The sequence below is a fragment of the Urocampus carinirostris genome, chromosome 15 (assembly GCF_059441175.1).
Source record: "Urocampus carinirostris isolate Australia breed hairy pipefish chromosome 15, RoL_Ucar_1.0, whole genome shotgun sequence".
Taxonomy (NCBI): Eukaryota; Metazoa; Chordata; class Actinopteri; order Syngnathiformes; family Syngnathidae; genus Urocampus; species Urocampus carinirostris.
Window position 1 is genome coordinate 18,841,223 of NC_142363.1, and position 24,752 is coordinate 18,865,974.

Consider the following 24,752-nt stretch of genomic DNA (forward strand, 5'->3'; position numbering starts at 1 on the left):
TAATAAATCATGCAAAATGTCAACCCCAAGTAGAGCCAAAACGTCGAGCCAAACCCCAAGAAAGATGAAAAATTGTTTATCCGAGAGCTTCTATTAAATGCATGTGCTTGTACGCACATCGTGAACAAGCTGAATGAGGCTGCAATAATGATAAAAGCCAGAAAACGGCAACAGTGACTCAAAGAGTTCTATATTTTGTTCAGTCCCTTTGAATAATAATAATTTAGTAAAATGAGTAAATACATAACATGAGAATACATAACATGAGATGAATTATGGTACTAAACTTCTTTTGACCACTTAACTTTACAATTTTTCGTCTAACTGTTCCTTAGGGTTATGGTTAAAAATCTTTAAAAATACTACCAGTGAGATCCGACTTATGAACTACTTGACTCACCTTCACTCGTACTTACAACTAGTCAACAGATGCTCATTTTTATTCACAGATGCATAATTTTTACCAAATGATTTTTTTAAACATGTATTTTGTGTGTAGCAGCCCGGCAACACGTATGACCATTGTGAAAATCGAACGTTACCTGTATTAGCTTTTTTTAAATATTTAAAATATAAAAAAATAAGTACTTCCCCACCACCAGTATTGTTTTTTCCCCTTTAAAAATGCAATCAGACAGTTGCACATGCACAGAAAAACAGCCATCATTATATAACATTTTCAGATCAAATCTGAACAATCTTTATTATTAATAATGCTTTTAAAACGGAAAAAAATTGCTCCAACCTTGAGAAACTTTAAGTGACAGGATGACCTTTGTTGTGTGCCAACATTTTCCCATGCCTCAACAAAACAGAATTAAAAAAGGAAAAAAAAAAGATGTAGACAGACTTGCTGGCTGCTGGACATATCGGACAATTAATGAGTGTAGTAGAGGTCAGTATATTGTGCAAATTCATTAGAGAGAGGTACTAACAAGAACACAAAGCCGGTAGGTGACAAGGTCTCGTCCCCAAAGTACAGAAGCCTGAATGACAGGCATCGGCATCCCATGAATTATTCACTTAGCGACACAGAGCACTGTGAGTGTTGTCATTGGGCTGCTAATAAGATAACGACAGAATAAAACGGTTGAGAGGCTGACTGAGATGAACCTGGGATGGGGGATTGGGATAGGAAAGGTCAGGAATCAGCCAGGACGCATCAGCTATCATCACCTCTCGTTTATCGTAGCTGCTAATGATGCGAGAGGAGCAACAGTTTGAAGAAAAAGCAACCCTTGTGGGGAATGCTCATTGGATAAGATGTAGATTATTTGGTGATTTGCAGTACTTGCGAGATCCAATAAAAGGTGGAGTTATTGCATGGGGTGGACTGGGATTTTGCTAATCAAGTTTGATCATTTAAGGAACAGCCATGCTGGATTACATTATTGAAGAAAGGATGACCTGATTGAAAATATCGATTGGGAGAAAACGCATGATGTTTGCACACTTAAGTAGGAAGACCTATGTGGACACTAGTGCATAGTTTGGGCATTTTATTCATTGTGTAGCACCTTGCAGAGCATTCTGAGACAACTTGAAGTTAAATTTATGCATTGGTACCGGTAGGGTATTGAAAAACATACCTATATTGCTATTATTCTTATTTTTGAAGGAAAGGCACTGTTTTTTTCAATGAAAAAAACATCAAACTAATTGAAATACACACCATACATAGTAAATGTGGCAAATAACTATTTTAGCAGCAAATGTCTGTTTATATTATCTACATTGGTGTAAAGAGGTCTATATCGAGCAACCAGAACTCCAGTGTTCTAGTCGTACTTTGTGTTTGCTAATCGCATTGGAAGGCTAATGGATGATTAGTAAACCCTTCTGCAATGATATCAGAATAGCTGAGAACAGTTTAGCTGGTTAGAGAAACTATAAAACTAACTTAACTTTGAGCTAGTCGAGTATGTGGAGCGTCACATTTACGGGTGTGGGGAAACTTTCAGAATGTCCAGAAAAAGAGAACTGTCATCAAAAATTCAACTGTCTTTTGTTGTTTTAAAATATGAAGGCTATTCCATGCGAGAAATTCCCAAGAAACTGAAGACCTCCCACAATGATGTGTACTACTTCCTTCAGAGAACAGCACAGGCTCTAATCAGAGCAGAAAGAGAAGTGGGAGTACATTAGACTCTCTAATATAAGGAATAGACGCATTACAGATCCTCAACTAACAGCTTCATTAAATAGTACAAGCAAATCACCAGTGTCAACAACTACAGTGAAGAGGCGAATCTGAGATGCTGGTTTTTAAGGCAGAATGGCACAGAAAACGACATATCTGAGACTGAGCAACAAATGAAGGAAATTAACATGGGCAAAAGAACACAGGCATTAGACAACTAATTTAAAGAATAAAAATTTGATTTTTTTCATGGAAAACCAGAATTGTCTGTGTGATCACAAACCTTTAAATGAAGTATGATTTATAGTCTAAAACGTATGATGGCATACACAACATGTAATTCTTAGACTAAAAATTAGGGTAAAGTATATGTCTGTAAAGGACAGCAAACCAAGTCAGTTCATGCTATGCTAGGCTGCTGCAGATTCATACTATTTCTCAAGCCAGGCCTTGACTGGACAAAAAACATTTGAGAACTTACAATTCAACCTTCATAACCTAAAGCAAACGCAAAAGAAAATAATGCACACATCTCAATAATATAGCATCTGAAAAGGACATGCAATAATCATTTTTTTACTCACTGAAAAAGGTCAGTTTTTACAACTAGACAATGATCCTTGGATGTTGTGCGCAGGGACGCTATCAAATTTACGACGACTCACCTTTATCCGGGCCCCCAGAGAGTCTATGCAGGCTGCCAGCTCATGGACCTGCTTGGCCATTTCCTGCTTGCCCTCCTTCAGCTCGTTGACCACCTCGTTGAAACGCTCCATGTACTTCTTCAAATTTTTCACCTTCACCATACCGTCAATGCTGTAAAAAAATACAAACAGTTTTTTTTAATCAATTACCTCAATTTTATTGAAAAATTGAGATCACAGTGGCAGTATTATGTATACAAGAAAAAGTTTACCCTGAAAAGTGCCAAGCAACTGTACTGAACACACAGGATACTCAGAATAAAGCTTACTTGGAACCACTTGTACAAAATAACCTTGTGTAATTATTGGCCAGATGTTGCCTCACGAAAGTTAGAGACAAATTAGACTAATACAGGTTAAATCTGCAGCCTGTTGTTGTTTATTCCATTTGAGGGCAAATACAGATCAGCCCACTATTACTAAAAAGGACTTTATTAACAACATCAAATTATCTGCTTTTGCTACTGGCTTCATGTGAATTTTTTCTTTTGCAAAATGAACAAAATAACATTCAGAATGAATGATGGTGACTGTACTAAGTATTTGTATGAATTGGAGGAATCAAAATTAAAATAAGGGTTGTTCTATATATGCATATATTTTCAAAGCGCATCACCTGCTTCGCTTCCCTTCTAAGAAAAAATATTCCTTAAAAAATATCTAACAATTAAAATTATCTGATATTGCATATAATATAAAATGAGCTAAATCATCAGCCTTTTACCACATTCAGATACAATTTTGTTTATTTTAAAGTTTTATTATTTTACAAAAAACAAGGTGAAAAAAATGTAAAATAAAATATGAGGGGAAAAATAAGGGTCTTTGAATTCTGTAAAACAAAATAAAAATCTTGTCCTGTTTCAATTCTAAAAATACTTGATAAAAATGTCTCTACCTTTATATATATATATATATATATATATATACATATATATATATATATATATATATATATATGGTGAACAACGTTAAAGATCCTCAGTGAAGAATTAGTTGTTCCTGGGATACATTAAAAAAGGCAGAGAAACACTGGCTTTGGTGCAAATACATTTTACAAATTCACAGCTTATTTTTATAATTGTGTAACACTGAAAGTGTTAAAACAGAGGATGGAACTTCTTTATTGACATTAAATTAATTAGCTGTTTTTAAATTGTCAAAGGGTATCAATTGTCTTTCTATTTTATATTTATTAGGGAAAAAAAGGTTTTAAAATCCCAACAAATAGGAAAGAGTGTTTTGTACCGTAGAGGCGCAACACTTGGTTATATTACACTTTACAGTATTGTACTTTTCCCCCCAAGCTATCTCAAGCGAACTGACCAGGTAAATATGTCATTGCTCCGTGTAACTGCAGTTTTTCAACCAAACATTTGTAAACAAACATTTTGATCTCTAAATTACTACGGTAAACCTGACATAGAGGGTGAGACTCACCGGGGCATGTGCTTCCGCTTACATAACCACATGCGAACCGTCTTCTGAATCTTAATGCACGCCAGAGCCCTGTAGCACATCTTGTTCCTGACTAGTGACGTTGGAAGAAGGGAAACACTTCAAAACACATTTGGAATATGAGCAGAAATCTTTTTTTCACAAAGAAATGTGATACCATCGTTCATTGTGAAATGGCACTTTAAGTCCCTTAAGTCCTAATTCAACAATGTGGCAAATACTGTTTTGGTGCACTCACAAAAAAAAACCATGAATACAATTAGGCGAATGAAATACAATATAGTGCTTGTATGGTCTGTTACACGGGAAGTGCCTCTTCAAGTCTGCAATTTTCCTCCATAATTTAATTGAATGCTTTCAAAACGAAGAGCAAAATGCACGCTGTTTAATGATCGGACTGCTTTGAGCAGACAAATTCAAATAGCTTGGCGCTACGATCCACATTACAAATGCATTCAAGGGTGTGAAGTATGACTTACCGTATTTTCCGGACTACAAGGCGCACCTGAAAACCCTAAGTCTGCCAGTAATGTGAAAGCACGCCTTATAGCTCATTGCGACTTCTATACCGCAAAATACAGTGGAAAAGTGCACTAATGTGCGTGACTGCACGAGGTTTACTACTATATTTGCGCAAGGTTGATCAATCGAAAATCATCACTGACCAAAATCGCAAAACATCTTATGAAAAGGGGTCGAACCCGGGTTACGATGATTAGAGTGCTGGAACCTCACCATTAGATCACCAGTGATGCAGATAACTTATGAAAAGGCATTAAATCTTAGCTCTTTATCACATTTTTACCCTGCGAGAAACGAATGTTGGAGAAAGTCATCCTGGAATATATAAATAAAGATACACCAAAGAGTAGTTTTTCTTGTGCTTTTTTGAGGTTATTGACACTGAGTAAAAATAGAGTGATAATGAGATCAAATCTTATACCTTTTCATATATCTTCTTTATCTGGTTTAGTGGTTAGGTTTCGGTGCTCTCACCGCTGCAACCTGGGTTCTCTAACTGTTTAATGTTTAATATAACCATTGCATGAATATAAACTGTAAGCTTCGGTTATACATGAATAAATATGGTAGCTCTTACTATTGCTTAAATTCCATGTGCCTTTTAGTCCAGTGCAACTTATATATAAAACTATATGACAAAAAAGGGTTTTATGAGGGTGCGCCTTATAGTGTAATAACAACAGTAAGTAATGCTATCAGGAATGACAAAATACTGGGGTAGAAACTATATAACAGCCGCCTGCCACACTTTTATGATATCTGTTATATGTGGTAGACTGGACTCACGTTTGATCACAGAAAGGCTGCACCACTGGACTTTCTTCCACCGGCTGCACACAAGCCACGTGTTAACCTTCTTCAAAAGCTCGGCCAAGTGCTCGGGATCCGACTTCATGATCTGGTCAAACTCAGCAAACTACCAACAGCCAAGCAATGTTTAGTTTTAACTAGGCTTTTATCAGGGCATAGAGAGTTTGTGTTTAATAGGAAACATTTTTCAGATACCTTGCCAGGGCGGAAGAACACTCTTGTCAACCCGAATTTGAAGTCATTGTCATTCAGACCAAGTGCTTTAAATAAAGCCTACAAAATGACATTTGTAAAAAAAATTGTGTAAAAATGTCCAATTAGCTACACTATTATCATAGTACCTTGCAGAAGAGTCTTGGGTTTAGCCGTGTTAGCTTATCAGGCATGTACTGCTTGTACATATTATAGAGCTCATGGAAAGGTGCCCTGGAGGGGAATCCCCCCTGCATCAGATCGAGCACGGACACCATTCCTGACAAAAAATTAAGGGGAATTAAAAAAATACAATTAAAACATTATGATTGAAATAAAAAACATACTTATGAATATAATTCTGAAATTAAAAAAAAGGACAAACATTTTGAATAGAATGTAAAAAATAGTTTAAAAGAATCCCCTTTCAAATAAGCTAATATTTTAAAATTCATTGAAAAAAAGAGCTTATTTTAGTTATTATTTTGTCATATTACAATTAGTTTTTTTTAAAAATACGATCTACGACATGCAATGTCCGATTTTTTTGCTCATTTCAAAATGCATTTTTAATCTTACCCTAAAATACATCAAAAATGGAGAAAACATTCTTTTACGCAAAATATGTTATTCAAGGGAAGAAATATCTGCCAGTGAAACCCAAACAATTATTACTAACAGTAACTAAAGAAGAAAGCATTACAATAAGCAAGGTTATAATTCTTAAAATTTATATATATATATATATATATATATATATATATATGGGGGGATAGATATTATTGATTCAATAAAAAAAACAACCTTTTTTTAATTACTTAATGTTCTCGCAATCTCTTCTACTTTTTTAAGAAACCAATTTGAGGGTCATGTGGCCTATGTCGTCAATTTTGGCTGTTCGTTTACATTTAGTGGATGACATTACTACACAATAGTTGGAGCATTATAGGTCCATCAGTTTTAAGACCAGAACGCCTAAAATCCAACTGTTTTTACAACAATGGCCAACAGATGCTCATTTTTTTCTGGCAGATGCTCAATATTTTTAAAATTTAAAGTCTGACGCGGCAACGCGTAGCAGCCCGGCAATGGGTACAACTATTTTGGCAGCCAGCCAGCACAACAATCCACCATTACACAGTACAGTAACTAGATACAGCCTGGGGAAGCAGATGGTGCCATTGTAATGGATGTATGCCCAGTTTGTTGGAACCAATCCTAGTCGTAAGTCTGATGTTACTGGTCATAGCGGACATATTACAAAACATGTTACCTGAGCACTGCAGCTGTGAGAGAATCAGAGCACCTTCAAAGTGGTGGTTGACCATTTTCAGGTTGGGTTTGACACAGCGAATAAAACTGGAGCCCTGCATGAAAAGAAGTCTATTAAATAAGGAAAAGATAAATCTGCCAGATGTTTTGATTTTGTGGTCATAACAACTCACCGTGCTGCGAAGTTTTTCCAGCAATAAGTTGAGCTGGGTCTGCAAAGACAAGCAAAAGAGCACTCATCCACAAGTTTTAAGTTTGAGGACTTTAAGATAAGTGAGCTGGGCACCACACATCCCCTGCAACACTGTGTGGTCACCAGCACCTTATTGAACGGCATTATCTTTGTGCGAAAGTCCGTGTCTGGTGCATTAGTGATGAAAGCCCTGCAGCAGCCTCAGCAGCGATAAAGTCTGTTGAGAAACATGGCGCGTATTTTGTACCTGATTGGGGGTGGTGCGGTGTGGGGAGCAGATTTCCCATTCTCGAAACAAACAGAAGACGAGAACACTGTCTGCTTGCGGTTCAATAAACACTTCTTGGTGAGTGTCTTATAGGAGGATTTCGTTTTCAGACTTCTCTGTCTCGCAATCATTTTTGACTTTAACTGTCTTATCTTTCTCAAAAAGTAGCTGAGATTTCTAGAAATCACAGCTATTTTTGTTTGAAGAAGCATTGGGTAAAGACCCAAGGACAGGGAAATAAAATACTGGAATGGACTGAAACTTGTAAACCCAAACACAATTTGTTCTGTGACGCTGATGTTTGTTTTTTATAAAAACAATGTAACCTTGTTTTGAAAGATTTAATATGGACAAGAGGCTTGTACAATTATAATATGTTATAACATGTTAGCTTTAAAATGTGACCATGGAATAAAGCCCATGGACTATTATTAAGCAGGCCACAGCATACATGAAATATGCAATGATGGAAATTTCACAAATTAAAAATGAACCATTCCATTACACTTTTTAAAAGAGATATTTTTAACAGGGAAAAATGTTTTTTCCACAGTAAAAAATCAAAACAGAACCCATATTTTAATACCATGCTATTGAAAATCCAGGCCACAGAAACTTATGCATCAGCTAAATAGCCCATGTGACAAACAAAACAATATACAACACCATCAGAGGGCACATTCGACCCTACAAAGAACTGTTGTCAACTGTGCGCGGACGGAAACTTCAGTGGTATGGTCAAGTCACAAAATTATCAGGACTGACCAAGATAATTCTCCAGGGCACAGTCCAAGGGGCCAGGAGGAGAAGAAGAACTGGGCCAACAACATTAACACAACCCAAAAAAAGACAATGGAGAAAGCTGTCTAGAAATCAAAGCTAGAGTTGCATACTCAATGGTGCTTCGACAACCCATGCTGTTAAGGGATCCATGAACTGTGAATTGCAAAAGAATAAAAAGACTACTTTAAATTAGGACTTTTAAATGAAAATAAAAATAAAGTTTAACTAAAATAAACTAATAGAGGTTTTAGAGATAACTTAAAAAATAAACTCTGGCTTTGACATTCCATGTCAGTTTCTTTCAATAGTGTGAAATAACTTTGTAGTTGTTATGGTGTCTCAGCAAATATGCTCCACGAGCTATTACAAGCTTGCTTGAATACAATCAATGTGAGAAATAAGAAAGCTTTTGGAAGCTGTTTTTACAGTACCATATTTTCACGACCGTAGGGCGCACATTAAAGTCGTAGATTTTCTTTAAATTGTGCAGCACACCATTTTTTGCAGTGCGGCCAATGTGTGTGTTAAGACGGACGTAATTGAGGATACCACAAAACTGCTACCAGTCACCTCTCTCTTCTCCGCTACAGACAGACGGACTCACAAAGCCAAAATTCCCCACTAGTCACCTTCCTCCTCTCTGACGTCATGTCTCCCTTATAGGGTCCAGGTGGCAACATAGACAAAGGCAGCAAAAGTAACCGACATGACAGCACTTGGTAATCAATACTTAAATAAACTACAACCAAACTATCTTGATGTAATTGTTAGAAGTAGGGTTGAAATAGACTCAGTTGACCACTGAATAATCAAGGCTGTTAAGATGGATTGATGGCTTGAAAATTATGCATAATCGCCATTCAAAATTAAGATATTCAATTTTATTCAAAACTGACGTAAAAGCTGTGTGTTTTCATAAATCTGTATTTTGTTAAGCTATATTTCAAATTCCTATCATTGCAAGCTCTGCAATGAGAAACAATCAACTCTGGAGCCTCCTTTGACCTTGAATTTGTTTCCAACGCTGATGAAGCCAAGTTTCCCCGCTTTGTGCTTGGAGTCCTTGTTCGTCGTGGAGGTCTCAAAGAGCTCCCGCACAAAGTTGTCCTTCGATTCGCACACTAGGCTTTCCAAGGACATGTGGAGGGCGTCATTGTTCTTCTCCACGAATCGAGTCTGTTGACACAAACACGCACGTTATTTTGACTTGTCAGGAAAAAAATGTTCATTCCGTCTTGATAAAATTATAATATATATTGGCCTCAAAATAAAAGGGGAAAAAAGCCACATAAGATGCTCTTTATCGCCAAACACAATTGACAATAAACACATTCATATTTTAACTTTCTACAATAACAATTTATGCCAAGATGACGGATGAGTTTTTAAGGAGGTCTAAGCTCAATTGAGAAGCTGCAGATTTGACACCCATTTAGCAGCTGCTGTGATACTTCATCAACAACACCAAACTGCATCGCTCACAGTTAATTTTCCTTGTGTTTTTTACTGACACTGTCATCACTGCATAATGCAGCTCCTGAATATTCAGGAGGGAAAGACTGCTCCATACATTTGAGACTGCAGGACAAATTACCGTCTCGTAGCAGACAGCTCCAGCAAAGTGTCTGATGATGAAGCCTTCATCGTCTCGCAGATTCCGATGAACAGCCAGTTTGGACTTCCTGGGAACCTGCAAAGAAGAGGCAGCCAATGTTACATATGGTCAGCGTTGAACTGCATATGTAATGATTACACCCTGAATGATCCATCACTGTCGATGCAGAAGATTGTTTATCAACTGTACGCGGCTTGAGTATTGATTATGGGAGCCTTGTTTGGCTCAATAGTGCTAGGCTGAAATGAAAAGTAAATGCTATTGTTATGCAATGCATAGCAGGCACATTCTAAAGAAAATGTTACGTTGCTTTCATTTGACTGTTTAACAGCTTGCATTGATCATTTTCTCTTGTAGGTATACCTATGGTATTATTATGCATGCATATAATCAAACAATACCTATATAAAATAAACCTGTAGAATTGGTACATATCACCATAGATAAGCTTTGGTTCAACTCAGGTAGCGGCAAATGCGATATGACCGCAGGTTCCTGCTTTGATCTCTGAGAGAGATATCGAGCCTGCAGACGTTTCCTCCGTGGCAACATATGCCACCATCATTATTCAGTGAGTGAACGAGGTGACATTAAAAGTGCTTCAAGTACCTTGGAGGCAGAAAAGCACTTGGAAAGTGAAGACCATTTCCAAGGCAATGAACCATATTTGGTAACTTGAGTGGATATTAAAAATTGACCCGTTAAAGCTAACTGTGCGGCATAGAGGAGTCAGTTCTCCTGGCCAATTGTTGATGAAAGCTAAGGAAAAAAATCTTTAAGATATATCTTAAAAAGCGAATGCATTTCCTTTTATAATGAAGGGGTTGCTATTGAGGTTAAAACCTGAAGATGACATCACAGTTGGGCAGGGCCCAGGTAATGAATGACCAATTACAGTTCACCTGTTTCTACAGCTTGAAATGTGATCCGTCTGCCCAATTCCATGAGAAACAGTGGTTTCATTTTTACTGAATAGTAAAAAGCAAAATGGCTTAGATGATTAAAACCGGTGGATTTTAATGCTCAATTCATATTGTACAAACTCAGTACGAATCACAACGCCACTTAGACTAGTTGCAGGGATAAGAATATGAAACTTAATAGCATAGAAATACTTTCTGGTTGTCTTCGCCTTCAGAAATTACAATACAAGTTAAAATGTAGGAAAAAATGCTTAGTTCTAGTTTTCATTAGTGGCACGGCTGATGGCTGGTTAGCGCGCAGCCCCACTGTGCTGAGGTTCAGGGTTCTAGTCCTGCTACCGCAACCTCCCAGTGTTGAGTTTGTATGTTCTCCCCTAGGTCTGAGTGAGCGAGTGAGGTGTCTGTCTCTGTGTGCCCTGTGACTGGCTGGCCACCACTGGCCGAAGATGACTGGGATAGTATCCAGCTACCCCGCGACCCTATTGAGGATAGGCGGTGAAGATAATGGATGGATGGACAGTTTTCATTATTTCACTTTTATAACACTTTAATATGTTACTTTAGTAAAACAAAAGAAAAACAATCCAAATGAATTTTTTAACCTAAAAGTAAAAATCATCATTTGATAACTTTTAAATAGTTTTCTTTTTTCAGTCATATATTAGTAAATTCAATTAATTCATTAAATAACAAAAACTAGTTCTCATGAATGCATTTAATTTGGGTAATGTATTTTTGTGATTACTAGAATTCATTACACTTTGTGTGCCGTACTTTTCAGTGATTAATTGCATTGTATTTTTCAGACCGTAAGGGGCACCCAAAACCCCCAGAATGGCCATACATTTGAAAATGCGCCTTATAACCCGGTGAGCCTTTTTACAGATTGGAAATGCATACAGTATTTATAGTTGTGCACTACGACACAATGTATTACGGTATACTTCCGCATTGGAGCAATAATTGATTTGAGCTATCTTTGATCAATCGATAATTATTGCAGGTCTGAATTTATGATACATTGGATGCAGCGGGATTCAAACCCGGATTCTAGTGGTCAGGGCGCCTATACTTAACCACTAGACCTCCAGTGGTAGATGATCTACGAAAAGGCATAAGAGCTTATCTCATAATCACATGTCTTTAACTCGCAATGCCAGAAACAATGATTAGTCCATTCTGATTAAACCGTCTCTCCACTTCTTTACCTGTGCGTCAATAACGTTGTGAAAGACAGAAACAGAAAATAGACTGTCCTTCAACAAAATTCTATACCCCTTTTACGTATGTATACATATGAAAGCGAGAGGTTATTGACTCACACGTGAAATGGAGAGACTGTTTAACCTATCGGAATGCACTATGCAAATTTGTTTTTTCTGGCACCGTTAGTAAAATAGTTTGACAACGACATAAGGTCTAATTCCATGTGTCATCTGTACCACTGGTGATCTAAAGGTAGTGTCGGGGCCCCTCACCATCACGATCCAGATTCATTTTCTGTTGCAAACTATGTTTAGCAACTTTAGGCAGCAATACTTATACATTGATTAATCTTAGCACGAACCCCAAGTACAGTTATTCTTACTGTAGTCTTAATTTCATGTGCCCTGTAGTCTGGTGCGCCTTATTCATATAAGAATATAAGACAAAAAAGTTTTTGCAGGTGTGCTTGATAATGTGGTGTGCGCGCATATAGTCTGGGAACTATGGTAATTATCTGCAATTTCACAAAAACTTTAAAAAACAGAAAGACAAGTTGGAAGAATAGCAGTTTTCTCATGAGGTATACTAGGCACTTTGTCATATTTAATATATTTGAGTGGCAGCTAGTAAGACCTCCGAACTATGTCACCTAGTCCACATATATGACAATATTGATTTGAATACAAACAGATAATCTGTGAAGAAAACAATTTTCCAGGGACAATTCTTAATAAGATTGTTATAAAAGTTCAACAAGTGTCAAGGATGCAGTCTAAAATATTTTAATGATTTCTTGCTTGCAAGAAGATGGCGCAAACGAATGAGAGCAACAAATGGGGAGAGAGACGGCGCAAACGAATGAGAGCAACAAATGGGGAGAGAGACGTGAAGTTTGTTTTTGTGTGTGTCTGTCACGTGACTGCAGTAGCACACAGACCCCGTTAAAACGTCAACAAAAACGGAACTAGTCGATTTCAATGCCAGGCACACATTTCTGTGTGTGTGTTTGTGTCTGGGCTGGGTGAGCATGCAATAAAGATGCCAAACCGTAAGTCTGAAGTGGTCTTTATGCTTGCCGTGAACAGCCAGTACAAAGTGTTGGTCGCTGGGCTGAGGAAGACGATTCTCTTCATCCAGGATATCTAGAATTCCCACGAGTTTCGCTTCTACCAGGTCTGTAAAGCATTCCAGAAGCACATCCAAAAAGCTCAGCGTACAAACACTGTATAATGCAATGGATCCTGTAACATTTATGTTATGTCCACTCCAATTGAATATTCAAAGCACAAAACATGTTCATCAGGATGCTCATTTAGTATCACATTTGAATTATTCATATGGCACGCTGTGTTTGGAATATAATCTAATAGCCAAAGACCTCCAGGAATATTTGCATGAGCAAGCACCTGTGCATGAATCCAGAAGACTGATGAGTGAATTAATGCGCAGACCAAATGGTCATTTGCAAGTCATAAATGTTATTCATGGCTGTCAGTTAACCTCGTACCTGAATAATCACAGCCTTTGAAATACAAATCAAAACGCTTTACCTTGATACGGCGGAACACTTCTCCTATTAATGCTGCAATTTATTTGACATGCAGGACAACAAGACACAAGATTGTATCATTTTTCCCACCTTCATGTGCCACTAAATAATCCTCAAAAGCCCCAAAGATTTATTATACGGCCTCTCTTTGGACAAGAGCTTCTGGGATTTGGAGAAAAATATGCTTTTGTAGCAAAGACAGCAACATTTTTGGAACAGTGAGTGATATGTGAGTAAGACGAATGGTATAGGGCAGTGAATCTAACACATCTTTCATTGATATACCCCTGGCAAAATATCTTTTGAGCCAAGTACACTCCTCACTGATGATTTTTAACATTGTATACCTGAAACAAAAAATAAAAAATATTGTTCATTTAACAGAAAGTGTTGAATTAAAGTATCATTTGTATTATTTTAATATGTTTTTTTTGACAGATGGCAAACAAATGTTCTCTTGTTATTACTATTTTAATACTTGTATATTCTTTACAAACATATATATTTTTAAATAATTAGGTGTTTTTTTTATTATTGAATTTCCCTATTGTAGTAAAAATAATAAACAGGTGGGTCATTTTATTTGTTACTTGTCTATTTGATAGAAAAATAATTTTAAAAGTATTAGAATAAGAAAAAAATATGTATTATTAGCAAGTAGTAGTAAATGAAAAAAAAACAATTTTAATACAAAAATAACTTTAAAATGTAGTAAAATCTGAAAAATCTGAACAATAATACTTAAAATCAGTATTTTTTCGATGAGGTGAGATTTTTTTTTGTTTGTAGCTTGAGGAAAAATTGACTGTTGTGATTTTGCAACGATACCAATTTCTTTTCATTGAATTTAAAATCTGACATTACTAGAAAAATAATTTCCAATGTATAAAAATAAGAAAAAACAAATATATTCCAGGTGAGAGGAACTCTCTTGCGTTTGATGGGCTGGGAGTAGTGGTGTTTTCGCCAACCCTTGAAAATTGAGTGGTGTATCATGATGGTGCTGTTGGCCGAATGTTTACTTCCTGTCAGGTTATTCAGAACAGCGCCATGTCGCCATCTGTATTCGCCTGGGGACAGTGACGCCTTGCAACCTGAGAGGATGTGCTGAAAGCTAGCATTGATGGTACTACAGAGGGCGCAAATCTCTTCTGTGCCTAACTACAGGTGGCTATTCTGGGGCAGGCTAACAGGTTGTAAGTTGTTTGGATCAAAAAGCTGAGCCTAGCTTGAGGGATCTTCCAGAGTTCGGGCCAAGACATAGGCCTTTCCATGACACTTTCCCATGTTGAGCAGGTGGATGGGTGGGAGAAGGTGGTCGGAGGATTATTTTAACTTCAAAACCACATGGGCCTACTCCTCCTTGTAACCCAGACTGATGGAGTGCAGCGGCCTCTTAGCCATGATGGAGAAGAAGATCTTCCCATCCACATTCAACAGAGTGATGCTTCTGAACTGGCTGATTGTGCCAGAATTCTGTTCCTTCGGAATGAAGACTGTAACAGCTCTCTGCCATTCTGACAGGATTATTTTCTTCTTCCATGCCACTTGCAGGAGTTTCCCACCTTCCCTTTTGCTTGGGGGCTGCGCTTTGCCTCCCCTCCAATTTGGCTCCTGCAATCCTCGTACATGTTGTCTCCCAAGGTGTTAAGCTTGGTCTTCATCTGCCCGCTTAGTGAATGCACACAAAGTACAGTGATGTCATTGTCGATTTTCTCCCAGACTGCCTACTCGTTTGCTTATAGCCACTTGATCGCTTGCCTCTTTATTCTTCTTCTTCCTCTTAACTGCTAGCTGGTTGTTGTTTGTTGATGTTCCAGGTATGTTTCTGGTACCAATCTCCAAGGGGATTCTCTCCACCACCTGCTCTTCCCCTTTCTTCCTTTCCTCAGCAGCGTGGGATCCTTCTCCTCTGTGGTTGGGATATAGCTTTTGGTTCCTAGTGTTTGACCTGCAGAGGCAGTGTGGAGTTGCTGCTGATCTCTCGCTAAGCACTTTATCTTTCCATGATAGATTTGCAGACCCTTTAAGGATGTTACCTTTTCCTACCAACACCTGCATTTCATAAATGTCCGAAAATCTTTGTCGATTTCCATTCCATTTGTTGCAGTGAAGTCTGTCCGTTTTGGCCCCTTTTCCACCCTGCCTCTCGGATGGTCGTAGGGTTGTTTTCCTTTAGTGGATTTTGTAGTGCGTTAGGGTGTCCTTTGCAGAACTAGTGCATAGGGTGGCTAGCCCTTCAGCCTGATGCAGACTTTCCAGCAGTCAATCAGTCTTTCCTGTTTGTCTTTCAGTTTTTTTCTGAACGCCAGTTGCTCTTTCACAGTAGCCACTGGATCTTGTCCAGAAAAAGTAATTGGAAATACAGGATTGGTGAGATTCCTTCCAGGCATTCGTGCCAGACGAGCCTCCTCCGGTGCCTTTGGGATGTTTTGTGCCCTGAAAACCTGGGACCAACTGGGTTAGCAAGTCGTAATATGTAAAAAAAAAATAAAAAAAATACAACAACAATAAGTTAAAAATGTAGTAAAATCTGAAAAATAATACTTAAAATTAACCAAATCATTTTTCAATGAAGCGAGATTGTTTTTGTTTGTTTTTGAGTGTAGCTACAGGAAAATCAAGTGCAGTGATTTTACATTGATTTTGCACTTTTTTGTTTTCATTTATTTTAAACTCTGACATACCCCCGAGAATGCTGTAACATACCCTTATCCGAGAATCACTGGTCTGAACGAAATGAAAATTATTAATTATGAATAGAAATTGAATTATAGTTCCTTTCTGCCTCTATCTGTTATCCATTGGAATGAAAGTAAACGTACCGATGCAGTCCTGGTTGTCGACATAATGTACTTCGTTCACCCCAAGACCTTCCTTTTGATATAGCTCTTGTTCCTGCACAAAAAGTCAAAGTAGCCTGAGAACTTATAGACATTGCTGAAAGTGCCTTAAGTCACCTAAAACTGTACTCTTTTAATTGCAGCCCCTAGAAGAAAATAACACTCAGAGATCACAGGAGAGAAACAAGTTTCATCACATCCCCTGGGAAATTAGCATTCTAATTTTGTCGGGAACACAGGGAGACAAACACAGTTCTGGGGGCGAGGGGGGGAGTGTCAACTGCAGTGTCCTGCTGTACTTAGAGAGAAAGAACATGTCAACTTTGTGACATGACGGGAGGTTTTTGAGGAGGAATAAAACATGCGGCTTTTTTTTTTTACCTCTTTGAGTATGCGCTCATTGAAGAACTGCTGTAATTTCTCATTGCAGTAATTGATGCAAAACTGCTCAAAGCTGTTGTGTTCAAAGTACTCTGAGAAATATACAAAACACAAATGAACTCAATTTAAGTTTAAAAATGATCACAGGAGCATGCGTCACATATTTCTTCATTTAGCTATTTAGTATATATTCATATTGATGGAAATACTAAACAAGACTACAACTAAAAATTAATAAACCACACAAAAGGTTTTTGGGGGTCTTTTTTGAGTATAAAGTAGAAGACAAAACCAGGCAAGGAACTTAATGTGGCAGATTCAACGTATATTTTATTGATGCACTGCAAATTTTCGCAAACGAATGCTAAAATTACATTAAAAACCACACAATACCGACCATCCAGCCACTCAAGCAAATTTTAAATGCAGCAATATAGCAAAACTGTAAAAACTTAATATCAAACATCATCAAAGCCAAAACAAATTATCATTCCCACAATAGTATTTTATCTGCCCAGTGGTTTCAAAGATTGAGTAGTTTAACTTTATTCTTTGCTTTAGGATAAAGTGGTGATGTTGTAAGTTTCTATGACACAAAGTGAAAGTAAGATGAGTGCTGAGTATTTGTACGTCTTGATTGTAGGGGCAATACGAGCTTTATTTAAATATAATAGTGCTTAAAAACAGTGGCCGATACCAGCATCAGAATCATTATTTTTATATACCAATTTAAAATATGTACACTTACAATAATTTAGCTACTGCTTTGAGGGGTCAAGCAAAGGTTTATTAATTTCTAAAGCAGGAGTTGGGAACCCAACATCCCAAAAGAGCCATATGTGTATACACTTTAGATTTGCATTAATTGGAAAAGTTAAGAATATTTCCCTCCAGAAACCATATCATTACCCATTATCAAACTTTTGGGAAAAAACACCAGGGATCCACTAGGGAGTGCCGCCTGTGGCTGACACCTGTTCTAAAGTCAGGACAAAACATGGTCTATCACCTATTTTGAATTTGTAATAGGGATCTAAAAGATTAACCAATCGTTAAAATAGCTGGGAAATACTTTAACAATCAAATAGGTCATGAACATTTGATTTGCAGTTGCATCTCTATGTATGATAGCAACTGTAACATTCCCTTTAAACAATTTATTGTGCTAGACTTACATTTGAATAAATAACTCTTGAAAGTCAACATGTAGACTTTTAAGGGAGCTGTATGGAAATAGTAACAACTTTACTTGCTGGCATCATCTCCTGGCGTGTGTGTTCATTGCAACATCTGTCAGCTCGTTTATGTTGCACGTGCAATTACTTAAACACACTTGAATATTCAGATTATGGTCTTCTTTTCTAATCTTAGGGGTTCAATCTGCGTTTGGAGTGTACATGAAGAAGGTCTCTTTTTACTTTCACCATTTTCATGCTACACTAACAAATAGACCCTTTCAGAGCCTACGGCACAGTTGAAGCGAGAGGCTAAACAATACTCCGCGCTGAAGAAACCAAGCTTTCGTTTCTGCTAGTTCGATGTTAAAATGTTGTCATGTTGAGTGTTTGTGCGCCAGAATAAGAGATAAAACTTTTGTGATTGTTAATTTGAAGTTTTACGGGATCCCAACCGACGCTTCTGATCAGAGAAATAGAAGATAGTTGTGCATTAAAGTGAAAACATTAGACAGCGGCACTCATCAAAAATAGTTGGATTTGCAGCGCAAACTTCATATCAGGTAAGAGAAAGTAAACGTTTATGATTGTTGCTATCAAGTCCATATTACATATTATATCGGCAAGGTATCTTGTTGTTTGCTCAGATGTTAGCGTGTAGCCTTAATAGTAATAGGGACTCGATAGCAACAATCATAGACCTTTAATTTTTCTGACCTTATATGTAGTGTGCACTGCAAACCCAAGCATTTTTGATAAGTGCCTCGGTCCAATCTTTTTGCTTTACTGCGGTTAACCACAACTCTCTTCTTTAAATTTGATCAGGAGTGTCCGCTGGGATTCTGTAAAACTTCCATTTACAATCACAAATCATTTTTTCTCCGATTCTGGCACCCAAACACATAACATGAAGACAATTAGAAGAGACGACAGCTTGTTTCATCTGTCTTCTGACCAGCGCAAGTCTTGTTCCAGTTTCAGCTGTCACGTCACGCGCGACCTAGGTGATAAAGACGTATCATCAAAGCCATCCATTTTAATGATACAAAGTTAAACTTTTACAGCGTATGTCAGTTTACATATTGTCTCGCCTTAGCTTTTGCCTCCAGGCTAAACCCCGCCCACTGGATTTGTCACAATGTTTACAAACAAATTAAATGATCTATCGAAATAAACAAAAAAAAAGCATGACGTCATTCTCCAGCACTCTCCTTGCCCCCAATTTATTTTACCTGATGTGTTACGCCCCAAAGATAATTGCTAAACATAAGATCAGATCATATAGCAAATACTTAATAGAGAAAACATTTAACTTTCAACTTCTTTAAAGACACCAGAAACGATGCACCCCACATTTAAAGTTTCCACTGGGCTCTATTTGTGTATATTTACCAAAGCCAGCAATGTCGAGCACCCCGATGAAGCTTGAGGAGGACTTGAATGGGAAACATTGGTTGACCCGTTTGACCACGTGATCAAAGAGGCGACTGTAGACAGCCTTGGCGAGGGCATCGCGAGCGTTGTTGGCTTGTTCTACCTTTAGCGGCACCCTATGGGAGCACATGGTATGATATGAAAGCCTTCAAGTGGGACAGCCTGCTCTCTTGGAATTGATATTTTGTTTCAATTTTATTATGCAGATGTGTTGATCTTGACGTGTGCTGAGCGGTCAAATTTTCAAGTACCGTATTTTCTGCACTGTAAAGCACACCGGATTATAAGACGCACCCCTGAAAATTGATCTTTAATGTTTTTGGTTTTTTTTAATTATATAAGGCGCACCGGACGGTATGGCTCGTAGAAATAAAACTACAGTAAGGGCCAGTATTGCACACACAAAAAAAGTGCCATATTTGTGCTTTGATTGATCAGTCTGAATATATTGCTGATCACAGTTGCAAATCCAATTTGCAGTTGCAAAAGGAGAATCAAACCAATAAGGCAGCAGATATAGACTGCTACTAGGAATACAGATAACACATGAAGAGGGATTAAGTCTGATATGTTTATTCACCATATCACATTGTTATTATTAGACCAGATTGCGAAAATAGTGTCAGGGATTAAACTGTTCCGTGGTACAGAAAAGGTTGGGGACCACTGAAATACAGTTTTGTATTGCAAGCTTGCAAATTCTTTACTAAGCGCACAAGACTCTGAACTGAATATACAGAAAGGCATTGTGGGAAGTAATTTGGTCATCCTGAATGATACAAACAAATGCATGGCAGCACGAATTGAACGTTTGTCAAAATGCTTAGTTTGAGCTTAGAAAAAGTGAAACAACAATTTATACTGTTTTTTTATGACTTTCTGTTTTCTCATTTCTCTAATAATTGTATCTGGTACTAGTGCTGCACGATTCTGGGAAAAACCTAGTTGCAACTTTTCAGTATTGCAATTTCAAAGCTATTTTCGATTTTAAAAGGAAAGTGCATTTTCTGTGCTAGTTTTGTTTTTTTGGGAGTACTTAACCTTTGGATGCGTAACCTACCGGTGATACACTCTTCTACGAGTGGGGTCGATACTTAGTGGGGATAAAATAAAAACACTAATGGCCTCTTGTCATTCACATGTTTTATGAGGCATACTTGGAATATGACAGTGTGACAACATTTGGTATTTTTAAAGATTTTGAAGAGTACAACCCCTGGGGTCATTTTTGATCCAACTTAAGCATCCAAGTGTTAATACTATAGTGAAAGGCTTAGTTCGCCTGCGAGCCGTTGGACTGTTGAGTGGCAAAGAGGTTTCGGTATGATGTTACCAGTCACTGGTGTTTTTGGAGTTTCCAAATGCCACTTTTGGAAAAATAGCAAAATACTAATGTTCAACTTTTGCAGACTGTGTTCAAATTTGACTTGGGAACAGGTAAGGCTTAATGCATTTGTCCCAGCTCTTTTTCAGCTAAGATGCCCATTCTCCACTCATCTTGCATGAGATTGCAAAATAAATAAATAAATAAAGGCGAGAATAAAATGTCTGTATTTGCGTATGTTCCAACTTAGATTGATCATGTTAGTAGCACTTGCAGTGATTATTTCAGTTTGAGACAAAACTTCAGAGTGTTACCTTTTAAAAAAGACCAAAACCATCCAGATTTTCCAAATGGTTCATCAACAGCAATCAATTTACTTAGGTTAATTTTTTCTCTGTTAGGGTTTGCAGTCTATAAATCCTTGAAAAAAATGCAGTGTTATGCTATGACACAATCGTACTATGTCACATCACAATGTCAATTAGATGTCTGTTAATCGTGCAGCCCTATATGTTACCCTGACTAAAACAGTGTGATGATGAGATAAGTGCTACAGTATTCCTTTTCCTATATCATCTATAGTATGTCCCTAGTGGCCTGGTTGTTAGGAATTGGCACTCTTACCATTGTTTTTCAGGTTTGATCCCCGTTTCCACCAATGTTGTGCAGCAATAAATATTGAATGATAGCACACATAAGAAAATACACTGTTCTGCATTTCCATTTTTATGGTGCACATTGTACTCTGAAAAATATGTTAATGTTTATTTCCGAAGGATGAATAGGATGTGCATCAGGAACATTGACCACTCCTTGACTTTCCCATGGTACTTTACCACATTTGAAAAAAAAAATTTCATTATTTATCAGGGTTGACTGTAAGGACAAAGTGCACGCCCACAGTGACCAAGAGTTCAACTTGGATATTCCAGCTGGGAGACCTGAGGGGGATTTAATATTAATATATGTGCCTTTTAGCAATCATGGATCTTTTAACACGTTCCCTTCTTTTTAGATTTCACAATTTTTTTAGTTTGGCAAAGCGGCCAATCGTTTGCTTTCTACATTTTGTTTTAAACTCTACAGGTCGTATAAAACAGTGGTCGGCAACCTTTTCTTTACCACAGACAGGTTTATTGTCTGACGATATTCTCGCAGAATAATAACATTAGTAATAAGAAGGGTTTTGTACACCCTATTCATGGGCAAATTCAAGCACTTTTCAAAGGACTTTCAAAGTCAATTATCAATTTCTCCAGTACGGTTAATTGAAAAAATCCGGTGGGAATCATGTATTTTGCAGAGCCACAAGTATACCTGCGATTTACATATGCGATTTTTAATCTTGCGTGTGCATTCATCAAGACATGGGATTTTAAAATCTAGAGTAAACCGTAAATATATTTGTGAATCTGAACAATTACAATTTTTTAGACAAATCTCTCTGCATATAGGTGTTGTGTAAAAGTGACAGTAATATGTAGATTACATTTTCAGTAGCAGGAAGTCCTTACCATTACCAATGGGAAATGCTACCTTATTATTTTTGCATGTGGCATAATAAATGGCATAATTGATATGTAAACCTTGCACCAATACACATTTTATAGTGCCCTGTTTAGGTGTGGCATGCACCTATCCTCTTGAGCGTGACTGGTAAGGGGCAAGGACGCTTCATAGGACAATGTGATACAAACTATGTCAAGCTGCTATTAATCACGTGGGAAAAGCAATGGGAAAGCGAAGCCACCTAAGGTCAGTATTGGCGTCATTTTTAAGCAGACTTGTTGAGAGACATGGAAACAATTTCAGGCATTTACTAGCACTTCACCAAAATTGCAAGCACAGTTTAGGCCTTGAAAGAAACGAGACAATTCGAGCATTTTCAAGGATTTCAGGAACACGTATAAACCGTGTAATAACAATAATAATAATAAAAAGAAGAACAAGAAGCCCAAATCTACTGTTTAATCACGAGATATAGATGACGTAGGAGAATGTATTCAATTTCATCACATTGTCACACTATTTATGCTCACAATACCACATTTTACATCGTTATTTTGACTGAACTCTTTACCGTATTATCCATCACAACGTTGACCAACGTAGCACTGGCAGTAAAAATAGTGTGATGATGAGATCAAATATGATACATTTTCCCATGTCCTCTACAAACCTAGTAAAATATTGGCTTGGATTTGGCGCTCTCACCGGCATGTGTGTTTGATTCCCGTTGCAAACAAGGTCAGTAATATTTGTTGATTGATGAATTATTGCACAATTAATCAGTTATTGTTTGATGTGCACCCAAACATGTACCGTATTTTCCGCACTATGAGGCGCACCGGGTTATAGGGCGCACCCCGAAAAAATAGTTTTTGGTCCTATTTTTGACATACATAAGAGGCACCGGATTATAAGGCGCTACAATGGGAACGTGGACAAAACAGTCAGATAGTTCAGTCTAACTTATTACCCCCTTAACATTCCGAAAGCTTGCAAAGACGCAAATACGTGCCGAGAACACGTGCGGATGCGGTGTCCATACGATGTCACTCAAATGCATCGTTCCATCATTCGGAAGGTTAAAGTCTTGGGATTCAAGAAATGCCAACCATTCCTTAGTTTCTATTTTCTTTTTCGCTCGCAACTTTACTGTGCATATGACAATAAACACTTGGAATTGAGTTTAATTTAAAAATAGACACTTCATTCCATCCATTATCTGCACCGCTTATCACAGAAACATCGAGTTCAGTCTGAAACAAGATACAGGGATAATATAAAACCCGGAGTAGCTCACCGAAGTCGTTGTGTTCATAATAATGTGCAGCCAATGTCCTCTTATATCCGTGAGTGTAGTAAATCCAGGAGAGTAAAATATTTACAAATACAGTACAGAATAGTAAAATACTGTTTCCTCCCCCGCCGTAGTTCGACCTAACATGCTATTCACATTCATCTTTTTCGGCCTATTGCAGGCTTTGTTTTGCCGTTCAAGCCAATGCCAGCCTGTAAATGATAAAAAGGATCCGCCCCTTGACCTCTGAATAACTTTAGCCAATAGTGATCGATTCAACTGATGATTGACACATCTTTTTCAGCCAATTGCAGGCTTTGTTTTGCCGTTTAAGCCAAAGCCAGCCTGTAAATGATAAAAAGGATCCGCCCTTTGACCTCCGAATAACTTTAGCCAATAGTGATCGATTCAAATGATGATTGACACATTAGTTAGCCAATGAAACGCCGGTAATTAAATCCCAGCATACACCTCGTACTACTTGGCGTTCGGGGGAAAATCAAGTCGGCGGCTGCAAGTTAGTTGGAAGACTTTGTGATTTATGTTGATAAAGGCTTTTAGGTGCGCCTTATAGTGCGGAAAATACGGTAATTTGTTATTTGGGTGAAAGAAAATGTGTGTATACACACTAATAAGTATGGTATAGGCCAAAAATAAGGCAATGTTTTTTTCGCTCTGTGCGACATGGTACCAAATGACCAACAGCTCTGTTCCGGCCCGTGGCCCGGTGGTTGCCGACCACCTTTTTAACATTCACACATTTTTTTTCATTTTAGCAAGACGCTAATCGTACGGTCTCCACATTTGGTTTTAAATGCTGCAGGTTGCGTAAAAGGCATCTGATGCTAGAGAGATCTGACAAGCATTTTTATCCATGGCAATGTTTCACATCCCCTCTGGAGAGAGACTCAACCATGAGTGATACAATAACAGCGTCCACAGCTTTATGCTGCAGTCAAACTCCCCAAGGCAGCCTGAATCAGTCTGGGTTTTTATGACAAAGGCAGGCCCCGCCTCTCTCCTCCAGACAGTAGGGACCTTTTTTTTTTTGTATGGTGTCGAAGCCATACTTGCCTGCCTCCTCAGATACCCGCTGCATTATTCATAAGGGGGAAACACTTCCAGGCCAGGCCAGCATCTGGCCCTCTTCAAATATT

General features: G+C 37.8%; 1 protein-coding gene across 2 annotated transcripts in view; it reads right to left on the minus strand.

Annotated features, from left to right (window-relative positions):
• The window catches only part of LOC148351777 (unconventional myosin-VI-like), a 92,060-nt gene that overhangs the window by 37,338 nt on the left and 29,970 nt on the right, over window positions 1-24,752 (minus strand). For both annotated transcript variants that reach the window (XM_088353927.1, XM_088353928.1), the window contains exons 13-25: window positions 19,427-19,584; window positions 16,860-16,951; window positions 16,461-16,533; window positions 13,134-13,261; window positions 9,937-10,032; window positions 9,348-9,518; window positions 7,272-7,310; window positions 7,100-7,193; window positions 5,976-6,106; window positions 5,830-5,907; window positions 5,611-5,740; window positions 4,285-4,375; window positions 2,806-2,956 (exon numbers count right to left, since the gene is read on the minus strand). In XM_088353927.1, the coding sequence (XP_088210053.1) occupies window positions 2,806-2,956; window positions 4,285-4,375; window positions 5,611-5,740; window positions 5,830-5,907; window positions 5,976-6,106; window positions 7,100-7,193; window positions 7,272-7,310; window positions 9,348-9,518; window positions 9,937-10,032; window positions 13,134-13,261; window positions 16,461-16,533; window positions 16,860-16,951; window positions 19,427-19,584 (1,432 nt within the window). The remainder of the gene's footprint in view (window positions 1-2,805; window positions 2,957-4,284; window positions 4,376-5,610; window positions 5,741-5,829; window positions 5,908-5,975; window positions 6,107-7,099; window positions 7,194-7,271; window positions 7,311-9,347; window positions 9,519-9,936; window positions 10,033-13,133; window positions 13,262-16,460; window positions 16,534-16,859; window positions 16,952-19,426; window positions 19,585-24,752) is intronic.